Source organism: Rhincodon typus, chromosome 39 (assembly GCF_021869965.1).
Source record: "Rhincodon typus isolate 14 chromosome 39, sRhiTyp1.1, whole genome shotgun sequence".
Taxonomy (NCBI): Eukaryota; Metazoa; Chordata; class Chondrichthyes; order Orectolobiformes; family Rhincodontidae; genus Rhincodon; species Rhincodon typus.
This window is the reverse complement of record NC_063370.1, coordinates 12,854,494-12,869,779: the sequence shown is the minus strand read 5'-3', so window position 1 is coordinate 12,869,779 and position 15,286 is coordinate 12,854,494. Positions and strand designations below refer to the sequence as shown.

At 47.2% G+C, this 15,286-nt stretch overlaps 1 protein-coding gene across 1 annotated transcript in view; it reads right to left on the bottom strand.

Moving 5' to 3' along the window:
• The window catches only part of LOC109921143 (protein FAM98A-like), a 24,686-nt gene extending 9,407 nt beyond the window's left edge, over positions 1–15,279 (bottom strand). The window contains exons 1-4 of the mRNA XM_048618315.1: positions 15,111–15,279; positions 13,135–13,283; positions 9,978–10,112; positions 2,800–3,002 (exon numbers count right to left, since the gene is read on the bottom strand). Of these exons, the coding sequence (XP_048474272.1) occupies positions 2,800–3,002; positions 9,978–10,112; positions 13,135–13,283; positions 15,111–15,277 (654 nt within the window). The 5' untranslated portion in view covers positions 15,278–15,279. The remainder of the gene's footprint in view (positions 1–2,799; positions 3,003–9,977; positions 10,113–13,134; positions 13,284–15,110) is intronic.
• Between the last annotated feature and the right edge of the window lie 7 nt (positions 15,280–15,286).

Sequence of the window (15,286 nt, the reverse complement as noted above, 5' to 3'; positions counted from 1 at the left end):
GGTCGAACCAAAGTCCTATACAACTGTAACGTGACCTGCCAACTCTTATACTCAATACCCCGTCCGATGAATGAAAGCATGCCATATGCCTTCTTGACCACTCTATCGACCTGCGTTGCCACCTTCAGGGTACAATGGACCTGAACACCCAGATCTCTCTGTGCATCAATTTTCCCCAGGGCTTTTCCATTTACCACATAGTTCGGTCTTGAATTGGATCTTCCAAAATGCATCACCTCGCATTTGCCTGGATTGAACTCCATCTGCCATTTCTCCTCCCAACTCTCCAATCTATCTATATTCTGCTGCATTCTCCGACAGTCCCCTTCACTATCCGCTACTCCACCAATCTTAGTGTCATCTGCAAACTTGCTAATCAGACCATCTATACCTTCCTCCAGATCATTTATGTATATCACAAACAACAGTGGTCCCAACACAGATCCCTGTGGAACACCACTGGTCACAGTTCTCCATTTTGAGAAACTCCTTTCCACTACAGCTCTCTGTCTCCTGTTGCCCAGCCAGTTCTCTATCCATCTAGCTAGTACACCCTGGACCCCATGCAACTTCACTTTCTCCATCAGCCTACCATGGGGAACCTTATCAAATGCCTTACTGAAGTCCATGTATATGACATCTACAGTCCTTCCCTTATCAATCAGCTTTGTCACTTCCTCAAATAATTCTATCAAGTTGGTAAGACATGACCTTCCCTGCACAAAACCATGCTACCTGTCACTAATAAGCCCATTTTCTTCCAAATGTAAATTGATCCTATCCCTCAGTATCTTCTCCAGCAGCTTCCCCATCACTGACGTCAGGCTCACCGGTCTATAATTACTGGGATTATCCTTGCTACCCTTCTTAAACAAGGAGACAACATTAGCAATTCTCCAGTCCTCCGGGACCTCACCCGTGCTCAAGGATGCTGCAAAGATATCTGTTAAGGCCCCAGCTACTTCCTCTCTCGCTTCCCTCCGTAACCTGGGATAGATCCCATCCGGACTTGGGGACTTGTCCACCCTAATGCCTTTTAGAATACCCAACACTTCCCCCCCCCTCATGCTGACTTGACCTAGAGTAATCAAACATCCATCCCTAACCTCAACATCCGTCATGTCCCTCTCCTCAGTGAATACCAACACAAAGTACTCATTAAGAATCTCACTCATTTTCTTTGACTCCTTGCATAACTTCCCTCCTTTGTCCTTGAGTGGGCCAACCCTTTCTCTAGTTACCCTCTTGCTCCTTATGTATGAATAAAAGACTTTGGGATTTTCCTTAACCCTGTTTGCTAAAGATATTTCATGACCCCTTTTAGCCCTCTTAATTCCTCATTTCAGATTGGTCCTACTTTCCCGATATTCTTCCAAAGCTTCGTCTGTTTTCAGTCGCCTAGACTTATGTATGCTTCCTTTTTCCTCTTTGCTAGTCTCACAATTTCACCTGTCATCCATGGTTCCCTAATCTTGCCCTTTCTATCCCTCATTTTCACAGGGACATGTCTGTCCTGCACTCTAACCAATCTCTCTTTAAAAGCCTTCCACATATCAAATATGGATTTACCTTCATACAGCTGCTCCCAATCCACATTCCTCAGCTCCTGTCGAATTTTGCTATAGTTGGCCTTCCCCCTATTCAGCACTCTTCCTTTAGGACCACTCTCGTCTTTGTCCATCAGTATTCTAAAACTTACGGAATTGTGATCACTATTCCCAAAGTAATCCCCTACTGAAACTTCAACCACCTGGCCGGGCTCATTCCCCAACACCAGGTCCAGTATGACCCCTTCCCGAGTTGGACTATTTACATACTGCTCTAGAAAACCCTCCTGGATGCTCCTTACAAATTCTGCTCCATCTAAACCCCTAACACTAAATGAATCCCAGTCAATGTTGGGAAAATTAAAATCTCCCATCACCACCACCCTGTTGCTCCTACATCTTTCCATAATCTGTCTACATATTTGTGCCTCTATCTCACACTCGCTGTTGGGAGGCCTGTAGTATAGCCCCGACATTGCTACCAGACCCTTCCTATTTCTGAGCTCTGCCCATATTGCCTCACTGCTCGGGTCCTCCATAGTGCCCTCCTTCAGCACAGCTGTGATATCCTCTTTGAACCTTTCCTATCCATGGACCTGTCCAGATGCCTTTTAAATATTGTAATTGTACCAGCCTCCAGCACTTCCTCCGGCAGCTTATTCCACACATGCACCACCCCCTGCATGAAAAAGTTGCCCCTCAGGTCCCTTTTAAATCTTTCCCCTTTCACTTTAAACCTATGCCCTATAGTTTTGGACTCCCCCTACCCTGGGGAAAAGACCTTGGCTATTCACCCTATCCATGCCCCTCATGATTTTATAAACCTCTATAAGGTCACCCCTCAGCTTCCTATGCTCCAGGGGAAAAAAAACACCCCAGCCTATTCAGCCTCTCCTTATACCCCCAACATTTCAGTCTCGGTAACATCCTTGTAAATCTTCTTTTGCACCCTTCCCAGTTTAATAACATTCTTCCAATAGCGACCAGAATTGTACACAGTTCTCCAAATGTGGCCTCACAAACTTCTTGTACAGCCATAACAAGGCATCCCAACTCCTGTACACAACGTTGGCAAGTGTGCTTTCATCTGCCATACAAACAGAAATCTCAGTAGACCACAAATAAAGGAGGGCTGAAACCTTTAAGGCATCAACCCATAAATGTAACCTCTTGAAGTTTCATATCGATTTAAATCGCAGGGTGGTATTGACAGCTCCCCTTGTCCCACCTCCCCGGTCTCCAGGCTCCTTACTTTAGTTTCCACGTCCCTGAAGAGCTGGGGCACAGGGGTGTCTCGGTTGGGTTCAGCCATGCCCAGTGCCTGGCACAGAGCCTGCAGTTCTTTGAAGGTCTCATCGCCATCACCGTCGCCAGTGTCCCTAGGTACCTGGCACAGCACCAAGGGCTTCCTGGCATTTAGGATCCTGGCTGCCTGCAGCTCAGAGCCCAGGAACACTGAAAACAAAGTCAAAGTGAGACACATCAACTGGCGTCCAGGGGCGCACGAACACAGAAAATAGGAGCAAGAGTAGGCCATTCAGCCCTTCGAACCTGCACCACCACTCGATACAGTCAAGGCTGACCATCCAAACTCAGGCCCCATTCCCATTTTCTCCCCACATCCTTTGGTCCTTTTATCCCTCAATCTAACTCCTTGAAAACATTCAATGTCTTGGCCTCAACCGCTTTCTGTGGCAGAGAATTCCACAGGCTCCCCACTCTCTCTGGGTGAAGACCTTAATAGAGTCACAGAGCACAGAAACAGGCCCTTCTGTCCAACTCGCCCATGCCGACCAGAAATCTTAAATTAATCTGGTTCCATTTTCCAGCATTTGGCCCATATCCCTCTAAATCCTTCCTATTCATGTATCCATCCAGATGCCTTTTAAATGTTGTAATTGTACCAGCCTCCACTATTTCCTCTGGCAGCTCATTCCATACACGCACCACCCTGTGTGTAAACGTTGCCCCTCAGGTCCTTTTTAAATCTTTTTCCTCTCACCTTAAACCTATGCCCCTCTAGTTTTGGTCTCCCCTATCCCTGGGGAAAAAGAGCTTGGCTACTCACCCTATCTATGCCCCTCATGATTTTATAAACCTCCATAAGGTCACCTCTCAGCCTCCGATGCTCCAGGGAAAATAGCCCCAGCCTATTCAGCCTCTCCCTATAGCTCAAACCCTCCAACCCTGGCAACATCCTTCTAAATCTTTTCTGAACCCTTTCAAATTTCACAACTTCTTTCCTATAGCAGGGAGACCAGAATTGACTGCAGTATTTCAAAAGTGACCTAACCAATGTCCTATACAGCTGCAACATGACCTCCCAACTCCTGTACTTAATGCACTAACCAATAAAGGCAAGCGTACCAAACACCTTCTTCACCACGCACCGATCCTTGTGGCACACAGCTGGTCACAGGCCTCCAGTCTGAAAAACAACCCTCCACCACCACCCTCTGTCTCCTAACTTTCAGCCAATTTTGTATCCAAATAGCCACCTCCCCCTGGATTTCATGTGATCTAACCTTACTAACTAGTCTACCATGTGGAACCTTGTAGAAAGTCTTGCTGAAGTCCATACAGACAAATCCACTGCTCTGCCTTCATCAACCCTCTTTGTCACTTCTTCAAAAACTCAATCGAGTTAGTCAGGCACAATTTCCCACACACCAAGCCATGCTGACTATCCCTAATCAGTTCTTGACTTTCCAAATGCAAGTAAATCCTGTTCCTTAGAATCTCCTCCAAAAACGTTTTTGTAAATGATTTGGATGTAGGAGTGGAAGGGTGGATTAGTAAGTTCGCGGACGATATGAAGGTGGGTTGAGTTGTGGATAGTGCGGAGGGCTGTTCTAGGTTACAAAGGGACATTGATAGGATGCAGAGCTGGGCTGAGAAGTGGCAGATGGAGTTTAACCCTGAAAAGTGAGGTGATTCATTTTGGAAGGACAAAGTTGAAAGCAGAATACAGGGTTAACGGAAAGATTCTTGGCATTGTGGAGGAGCAGAGGGATCTCGGGGTTCATGTCCACAGTTCCCTGAAAGCTGCCACCCAGGTGGATAGAGTTGTTAAGAAGGCGTATGGTGCGTTAGCTTTCATTAATAGAGGGATTGAGATCAAGAGCCGTGAAGTTATGCTCCAGCTATACAAAACCCTGGTTTGGCCACATCTGGAGTATTGTGTCGCCTCATTTCAGGAAAGATGTGGAAGCGTTGGAAGAGGTGCAGAGGAGATTTACCAGGATGTTTCCTGGAATGGAAGGAAGGTCTTACAAGGAAAGGTTGAGAGAGCTAGGGCTTTTCTCTTTAGAACGACAAAGGATGAGAGGTGACTTGATAGAGATGTACAAAATGATCAGAGGTATAGATAGAGTGGACAGCCAGAGACTTTTTCCTAGGGTGGAGGTAGCTATTACGAGGGGACATAGTTTTAAAGTGAGTGGAGGTAGATATAGGGGAGACGTCAGAGGTAGGTTCTTTACTCAGAGAGTGGTAGGGGCGTGGAATGCATTGCTGGAGAGGATAGTGGAGTCTGCCTCATTAGGGGCATTTAAGCGGCTATTAGATAGGCATATGGATGATAGTATAAGGTAGGGGTGGAGGTTAGATAGAACTTAGGTTTAGGGTAAAAGTTTGGTACAACATTGTGGGCCAAAGAGCCTGTACTGTGTTGTACTGCCCTACGTTCTATGTTCTAACGTAACCACCACCAACATAAGGCTCACACATCTGTACTTCCCTGGCTTTTTCTTACCACCTTTCTTAAATATTGGCACAATACTAGCCACCCTTCAGTCTTCTGGCACCTTACCCATGGCTGTCGACAAAACAAATATCTCAGCAAGGGGCCCAGCAATCTCTTCCCTAGCTTCCCACAATGTTCTGGGAAATACCTGATCAGGTCCCAGGGATTTATCCATCTTTATGTGTTTTAAGACCTCCAAGCACCACCTCCTCTGTAATATGGGCACTTTCAAGACATCACTATTTATGGAGGTTGTTGACTTGCTCACAGAGCTGGCTTGTTCTCCTTCAGACATTTCGTCCCCATGCTGGGTAACATCATCAGTTGGGCCTCCGATGAAGTGATGTTGTTCTACTCTGCTTGGAATTTATACTGTCCGGTCCGTTATGGTGAGTAGTGTCGTTTCTGGTTTTGATCTGTACGGGTTTATATATGGGGTCCGATTCTATATGTTTGTTGATTGCATTATGGGTTGAGAGCCATGCCTCTGGGAATTCTCATGCGTCTCCATGTTTGGCTTGGGCTGCTATGGTTACCTTGTCCCAGTTAAACTGATAGCCTTCATTGTCTGAATGTACCGATATTAAGGAGAGTTCATTATGTAGTTTTGTTGCTAGCTGATGTTCGTGTATTCTGATGGCTAGTTACCTTCCTGTCTGTCCGATGTAATGTTTGTGGCAGTCGCTGTATGGTATTTTGTAAACCATGTTGGTTCTGCATGTTGTGGGAATGGGGTCTTTAATCCTTGTCAGTGTTTGTTGTAGAGTGGCTGTGGGCTTGTTGGCCACCATGATTCCTGGTGGTCTTAGGAGTGGTGGTCCACAAGCCCACAGCCATGCTACGACAAACACTCACAAGGATTAAAGACCCCATTCCCACAACATGCAGAACCAACATGGTTTACAAAATACCACACAACGACTGCCACAAACATTACATTGGACAGACAGGAAAGTAACTAGCCATCAGGATACACGAACATCAGCTAGCAGCAAAATGGTACGATGAACTCTCCTTAATATCGATACACTCGGACAATGAAGGCCATCAGTTTAACTGAGACAAGATAACTATAGTAGCCCAAGCCAAACATAGACACGCACAGGAATTCCTAGAGGCATGGTTCTCAACCCATAATGCATTCAACAAACATAGAATTGGACACCATATACGGACCCATACAGAAAACCGGAAATGCTCACCATAACGGACCAGAAGGCACAAATTTGAAGCGGAGCAGAACAATATCGCTTCATCACAGGCCTCAGTGACCATGTTACCGAGCAGGGTGACGAAACGTCTGCAATCAAACACACCGGCTCGGCAAGCAAGACTCGAAACACACCCACAACCCGAGCTACAAATCTTTGCTAAAACCTTAAACATTGCTATTTATTTCCCCAAGCTTCCTAGCTTCCATGTCCTTCTCCACAGTAAATACTGGCACAAAATATTCATTTAGTATCTCACCCATTTCCTGTGGTTTCACACACAGACCAACTCATTGATCTTTAAGGGGCTCTATTTTCTCCCTTGTTACTCTTTTATCCTTAATGTATTTGTAGAATCCCTTTGGATTCTTCTTAACCCTATTTGCCAAAGCTATCTCATGTCCCCATTTTGCCCGCCTGATTTTCCTTTACTCCTACCGCTCTTATACTCGAGAGATTCGCTCGATCCCAGCTGTCTATAGCTGACATATGCCTCCTCCTTTTTCTTGACCAGAGCCTCAATTTCTCTAATCATCCAGCATTGCCTACACCTACCAGCCTCACCCTCCACACTAACAGGAACATACTGTCTCCGGACTCTTATTATCACTTCCCTTCATCTCAGTCCTAAGTACACTACCCTGTACCCTTAGACTGCGACCCCATTGGGAATATCCTTCCTGCGTCTAACCTGTTAGAATTTTACAGGTTTCTCGGAGAACCGTGCTCCCCCCACCCCAACAATATTTTTCTCAACTCCAGTGAATACAATCCTAACCGACTCAATCTCCTCACACACGTCAGTGCTGCCATCCCAGGAATCAGTCTGCTGACTTGCCTTTGCACTCCCACCTTCGCCAGAACATCATTCCTCAGATACGGAGACCAAAACTGCACACAACACACCAGCCGTGATCTCACCCAGGCCCTGTCCCATTGCAGCAAGACTTCCTTGCTCCTGTACGCAAACCCTCTCACTATGAAGGCCCAACGTTCCGTTTTTGCCTTCCTCACCACCTGCTGCACCTGCAATGCTTACTTCCAGCGACTGGGGTACAAGGACACCCAGGTCTTATTGCACACCACCCTCCCCTCCTTTTCCAATCTATCACCATTCAGGAGATAATCTGCATTCCCGTTTCTAAACCCTGCATTTATCCACATAATAACTCCATTTACCATGCGTTTGCCCAAATCACGCTGAAGCGTCTCTGCATCCTCTTCACAGTCCACCCCCCCCACCCAGCTTTGTGTCATTTGCAACCTTGGAGACATTATAGTTAGCTCCCTCAATTAAATTATGAATGTATATTGTGCAAGCACTGAGCCCTCAAATGCCCTATAGGCTGGGACTATTTTCCCTGGAGCATAGGAGGCTGAGGGGTGACCTTATAGAGGTTTATAAAACCATGAGGGGCATGGATAGGGTGAATGGCAGGTGTCTTTTCCCTAGGGTGGGGGATTTCAAGACTAGAGGATATATTCTTAAAGTGAGAGGAGAGAGATTTAAAAAAGACATGAGGGGCAACTTTTTTTTACACAGAGAGTGGTTTGTGTGTGGAATGAACTTCCAGAGGAAGTGGTGGATGCTGGGACAGTTACAATGTTTGAAAGACATTTGGGTAAGTATATGAATAGGAAAGGTTTGGAGGGATATGGGCCAGGGGCAGGCAGGTGGGACTAGTTTAGTTTGGGATTATAGTCAGCATTGTTGGAGTGAAGGGTCTGTTTCCGTGCTGTGAGACTCTATGATAATCATATTCGAGCACACAAGTGCAAGGCAAATGGTCATTTCTGACAGGACAGAATCAAGCCACTTCCCCTTTGACATTCAAAAAGGTATAATCCCTTACTGTCTGCAGTGTAGATGGTACACGCTGCTGCTACTGAGCGTCGGTGGTGGAGGGAGTGGGATGCTTGTGGCCTCACAGCTGGAGTATCGGATCCAGTTCTGAATGCCATACTTTAGGAAGGGCGTGAACTCATTGGGGAGTATTGAGTGCTAACTTTCAAGAGGAAATTGGATAAATACCCAAAAAGGAAACACATGCAGGGCACAGGAGAGGGGTTTGGTTGGAGCATGGGGGAGGGGGGTGGAGAATGTGGGATTCATGACCCAGCGCAGGCACGACAGGCTGAATGGTGGTGTATGATGCCATGGTTCACCATCTCAATCTCTTTATCCAAGGGACACTTTGTCATTGTAGTTGAATCTAAACTATGCAGGGAGTCAAGTACATTAATACTGAATTGACATGACCCCTGACCAACTGTTCTGGATATAAATAAAGGGAAAGATTTTAGAAGAGATTTACCAGGATGTTGCTGGGTCTATAAGGTTTGAGTTATAAAGAAAGGTTGGATACTCTGGGACTTTTTCACCGGAACACAGGGGTTTGAGAGGTGACCTGATAGAAATTTCTAAAATAATGAGAGGTATAGATAAAATTAATGGTAGTTGTCTTTTCCCTAGGATGGGGGATTTCAAGACTAGGGGTCACATTTTTAAGGTGAGAGGAGAGGGATTTTAAAAAGACACGACAGGCAATTTTTTTTTTTTTACACAGAGGGTGGTTTGCATGTGGAATGAATGGTGGATGTGAGCACAGTTACATTTAAAAGACATTTGGATAAGTACATGAATAGGAAAGGTTTGGAGGGATATGGGCCAGGAGCAGGCAGGTGTGGGACTAGTTTGGTTTGGGAACACGTTCGGCATGGACTGGATGGACCGAAGGGTCTGTTTCTGTGCGATATGACTCTATTTGTGCTGGGTCATCACCTCCTGACATCCCAAACATTTTACAGCAAAATGAAGTGCTTTACGAGAGTGATGCATAGGAAATCTGGCCACATTGCACACAGCAAGATCCCACAAGCTGCAACTGGATATTGACTTGGCTGTTAGTTTTGTTTGTGACGGTGCCTGGGATTTGAGGTGCTCCCTTGCTTCTTCCAAATAGCCTTGAGATTTTTTTCTTAAATCTCACGATGCACCAGAAGGGGACCTTGTCTCGTTCAACAAAAAAAAATTTAAGCATTAAGACAAAGAAATGAAAAAGATGAAAGCTGTTGTGTTCATGCATCGCTCCCTCGGGGCTGCCCCTGGGTAATGTCAGTCTAGTTTCTGATCAATCCAAGTATCTGGAATGGGATTTGAACCGATTTCTGCCTCTGGAGCTTGTCCGACAGAGGCTTTACATTTGTAAAAGGAACAACGAATGAGGAGAGAATGGGGAGGGAACAGTTCAGTTTAGGAGCTAGCTCTGGAATGGATGGCTAATCTCCTATGTTTTTCCTGTTTTTAGCTTCTAGGCCCAGGCTTAGCAGATTAGGTCTCTCAGTCATTGTGTTCGTCCTGCACAAACTCCAGTGTGGTACTGTGCTACAACTACAGTCAACGAGGACACAATCCCCACCAGCACACACCGCCGTTAGTCAGTGGGGTCTAGTTTCACCCCACCATGTACTTACACAGCAGCTGCAAGCAGCTCTCTCTGTTGTTCAGCCTGGAGGTCACATCACCTGTGGTGAGGGAAGGATAGGGGCAGTGCAGCTCATTCACCAGGCCACTGGCTTCCAATTGGAAAGTTTCTGAATCTTCAGGGCCTACAGAGTGGAAACAGAACCTGTGAGAGAGTCGGATTGGATCAACCAAAGGCCACTCGGCCCACACAGCTGGTGCTACATGTCACGTAGCAACCGGGCCCATCTGTCTAACCCCCAACGTGAACGTCGGATAGGAATACGCCCAGTTCCCAAAGTGATGGTCATCGAGGCCACAGATCATTCACGTCTGTCAGCTGGGGGTGGGGGTGGGCAAGGGGAATGGGGGAGGGGAAAGTGGGGGTGAGGAGAAAGGGATAGGTGAGGGAAAAGGTGGAATATGAGAATTAGGAGAGGCAAGAAGTAAGTTAGTCCTTCGAACAGGCTCTGCCATCTGATCTGATTATGGCCTCAACAGCATTTTCCAGTCTACACCCCTCCTCCCCAACTCCGCCCCCAATAACTAGCATTTCTTGTCGATCAATTCGACTGTTCTTTGAATAACCAGCCTCTTGTTATCTGGGGAAGAGAGTTTCACAGGTGAGTGACCCTCCGCTGCTGTTGTTACTGCCTTGCGAGCACTGACACTCCTTTCGCTGAATCTCACCAAGTTACTCCGCAGCTCCAGTTGTTGAGTGGTTCCCCAAACGAGGTGTCATTAACTGCCCTGGGTTACAATGAAGGGTCTTGCGAAGGCACTCCAGAGGGCACTGGAGAGCCAGGCCTATGGGTGCAGCGCTGGCCTTTGGTAATGGGCAGACAGGATGGTAATACCTCCCCACTGCCATCGTCATGTGACCCACACGGCACGGTCAGCTGACACGGTGTATGTCCCTTCGCCTTCCCTCACCGACCAGCTGATAGCATCATTCAGAGACAAGGGGGCACAGATGTCTCCTTCTGCACCAATCCACTGGGTCAGCCATTTCCTCATACATCCGAGGGGCACCAAGCCCTGTATGATAGGTGTGAGACTGTCATAGAATGGAACGCCACTGCTGGGCACCATCAGGCAATCTGGCTGCATGAAGTAGCGAGCGTACCCAGCCAGCACCTCCCCACCCCCCCAACTCTCTCCCACACCACCCCCCTTACCCCAAACTGCCCCTTGTAATCTGCAGCAAATGCAGCCCACAGGGACGGTGGGGAGAACAGACAAAGGCAGCAGTCTCTCCGAGGAGGGGGAAGAGGGGATGCGGGTTTAAATCCTGAGTCCCCACATCTCCCGACAGCACCACACCCCCACAACAGGGCTGACTGACTAAGGCCTGTATCAACAGTGAGAGGCCACCATCACAACGACAGGTTCTGTTCACATAGCTGTTCCCAGTCCCGAAAGGTTAACTGTTTTTTTCCTTCACAGATGCTGCCAGACCTGCTGAGCTTTTCCAGCAACTTCTGTTTTGTCCCTATACTTCGGTGGGACAGGGACACCCACTGATACAACTGTCCTAATTGCCCCTTAAAGCAGAGTGTTTCGCTCTGGTAATGTCAGAGAGCAGTTAAGGGTCAGCCACACCGCTGTGGATCTGCAGTCACATCACAGAAAGAGAGCAGAGTTACGGTGCAGAAAGAGGCCATTCAGCCCATCGGCTGGTTAAATGAGCATAGTGACTAAGTGCTATTCCCCGGATTTCTCCTCATAACCTCGAGCACTGTTTACATTTGATTGATCATCCAATGCTGTCCTGAGACTCAACGTAGGCCAGACCAGGTAAGGATGGCAGATTTCCTCCCTGAAAGGACCAAGTTGCGGTTTTAACAACTATCGATACTGGTTGTTCTGATCACCATCACTGCGGTTAGCTTTCAATGTCAGATTTGTTTCTTGAATTTAAATTCCACTAGATACCTGGTGGGATTTGAACCTGTGTCCCCGGAATATTAGCCTGGAGCCTCTGTACAATGATTCCACTGTCAACATCCCCTCCCTAAGATGCAGTGAAATATCCTGAGGCACAGCTTCACAGGCTGTTTAGAATCAGAGAGCACAGACAAAGACCAACTGCCCACCATGTCTGCACCAGGAAGGGGAGTGGATGTTTGTGGATGTGGTGCCAACCAAGCGGGGGCTGCTTTGTCCTGGATGGTGTTGAGCTTCTTGAGTGTTGTTGGACCTGCCCCCATCCAGCACAAGTGGGGAGTATTCCATCACCCTCCTGCCTTGTGCCTTGTAGATGGTGGGACAGGCTTTGGGGAGTCAGGAGGTGAGTTACTTTTCACAGGATTCCCAGCTTCTGGCCTGCTCTTGTAGCCGCTGTGTTTATGTGGTGAGTCCAGTTGAGTTTCTGGTCAATGGTAACCCCCAGGATGTTGATAGTGGGGGATTCAGTGATGGTAACACCATTGAATGTCAAGGGGTGGTGGTTAGATTGTCTCTTATTGGTGATGGTCATAGCCTGGCGTTTGTGTGGCGTGAATGTCACTTGCCACTTGTCAGCCCAAGCCTGGATATTGTCCAGATATTGTTGCATGTGAACATGGACTGCTTCAGTATCACCACAAATGGTGCTGAACATTGTGCAATCATCGGCGAACATCCCCACTTCTGACCTTATGATGGAGGGAAGATCATTGATGAAGCAGCTGAAGATGGTTGGGCCGAGGACACTACCCTGAGGAACTCCTGCAGAGATGTCCTGGAGCTGAGATGGCTGACGTCCAACAACCACAACCATCGTCCTATGTGTCAGGTATTACTCCAACCACTGGAGCGTTTGCCCCCTGATACCCATTGATTCCAGTTTTAATACGGTCCTGTTTGTGGCCATCCCTAGTATCTAGAGTTTGTGAACTTCAGCCCAGGGCAAGGATTGGGAGGGTTCAAGAGGGCAACGGATGAATATTTGGATAAGGGGAAAGGGCAGGACATTGGCTCTAGGTTACAGAACTGGTACAGGCACGATGGGCTGAATGGCTGTCTCTGTTCTGTAACAATTCTGAGATTCTGTGGTGGAGGGAGGGGGATAATTAGGAGTCCGCCCGAAGGAACTCTGATGTTTAACGACAATCCAACAGTCGCTTTTGTGGGCACTGCCTTTTCTGTTCCTCCTGTTTCTAAGCGTAAAAAGAATCTTGCACTCACCCGACGTCGGGGTGATGCACTCCTCCAGGGGGCTGACAGCCTTCAGCTCCGAGGCCAGCCAGGAACACAAGGCGGTGAAGTGGAGGGAACACGGACCCTCACTCACTGCCTGTGAGAGCACGCCCACTTCCAGAAGTGACCCGGGCGACCTGAAACACAGGGGAGGGGAACAAATGCTTGAGAATGTAATAATCTCCTCACCACGTCAGTACACGGACCATAGAATCCCTACAGTACGGAACGAGGCCATTCAGCCCACTGAGTCTGCACTGACCCTCCGAAGAGTATCCCACCCAAACCCAGCCCCCTACACTATTCCTGCATTTACATCCCTGAACACTATAGGCAATTTCCCCATGGCCAAGCCACCCTAATCTGCACATCTTTGGACTGTGGGAGGAAACCGGAGCACCCGGAGGAAACCCACACAGACACGGGGAGAATGTGCAAACTCCACACCGACAGTCACCCGAGGGTGGAATTGAACCTTGGTCCCTAGCTGTGAGGCAACAGCGTTAACCACTGAGCCACTGTTGTTGCTTCTCTTTTCAAACAAAATTACGCACAGCAGGGGCCCATTCAAGACATAATCAAAGTCAAAAAAGATTCTCTAAAAGGGATGAAGATAAAATAGCATAATCCCAAATGTCTACTTATAACACAAATTGCAAGATTGTTAAACACTGGGTAAAGTATAATCCCACTAATCCCAAAACATTCCTTCATAAATTGAAAAGGAAAACAATAGTTTTTTTAATGCAGTATACCACATTTGTACTGTACTTTCCAGTTTCTGGGCAGGACTGTATTTTGCTTTTCCTGGTTAAGGAACAGGGTTTCCTAAGAGTGTAGGTGCAAAGGATAGTGGGGTTTTGGGAGGCAGGAAATCAGTGATGGACACTGTAGGGTTGCAGGGGTTAATTAATGAGGTAGGTTTGCTAAGAGAGTGCTAACTAGTTCTCCCAGCTACACAAACCCTCCAGAAAATAAAACTCAACGCCACTCAGAGTTAGCTGAAAATAATCCTGTCAGATTGAATCCTCTGCCAGAACATCTTCGACAAACCAAAACAGACAATTGCTGGAGAAACTCAGCTGGTCTGGCAGCACCTGTGGACAGAGAGAGAAAACGGAGTCAAGGTATTGGGTTCTGCTTTTCTCTCTGCACAGCTGCTGGGGAGATGATAGAAGCAGACATAACAGCAATGTTGAAGACTAATTTGGACAGACACATAAACAGGCAAAAAATGAAAAAAAACTGTGGATGCTGGAAATCAGAAACCAAAACTGAAATTGATTGGAAAACTCAGCAGATCTGGCAGCATCTGTGGAGAGAAAGCAGAGTATTAACTTAAGTTAATTAAGTTTCAGGTCCAGTGACCCTTCTTCAGAACGGAAGAGGGATCCGGATCACGTGCAAGAAAATGGGATTACTTTGGAATGACATTGCAGTCAGCACAGACATGGTGGGATGAAGGGCCTGTACTGTTCTAAGTTTAGATGCTGCCAGATCTGTTGAGCTTTCCCAGCAATTTCTGTACTCAGATTTCCAGCATCTGTGGTACTTTTTAAATTTTTGGTCCAGTGCTTTCTATTTCAGATCAAAATCTCTTTTCAACTGTGCTTTTGTGGAGGGTTTGAGCTATACGGGGCATGGATAAGGTGAATAGACAAGGTCATTTCCCCCAGGGTAGGGGAGTCCAAAACTAGAGGGGATAGCTTTAAGGTGAGAGGAGGATTATTTAAAAGGGACTTAAGGGGCAACTTTTTCACACAGAGAGAGCGAGCTGCCAGAGGAAGTAGTGGAGGTTGGTACAACATTTAAAAGGCATCTGGATGGGTACTTGAATAGGAAGGGTTTGGAGGGAAATGGTCCAAATGCTGGCAAATGGGACTAGATTAATTTAGGTTATCTGGTCGGCATGGATGTATTGGACCGAAGAGTGTGTTTCCGTGCTGTACAGATCTATGACTTACCCCAGGGCTCTGAGAGTCTGCACCACATCCCCTTCCATGGACACTCTCTGTGTGCCTCTCGCTGTCTCCATTCCTGTCCCCCTCTCTGTGTCTCTCTCTGTCTCCATCCCTGTCCCCCTCTCTGTGTCTCTCTCCGTCTCCATCCCTGTCCCCCTCTCCGTCTCCATCCCTGTCCC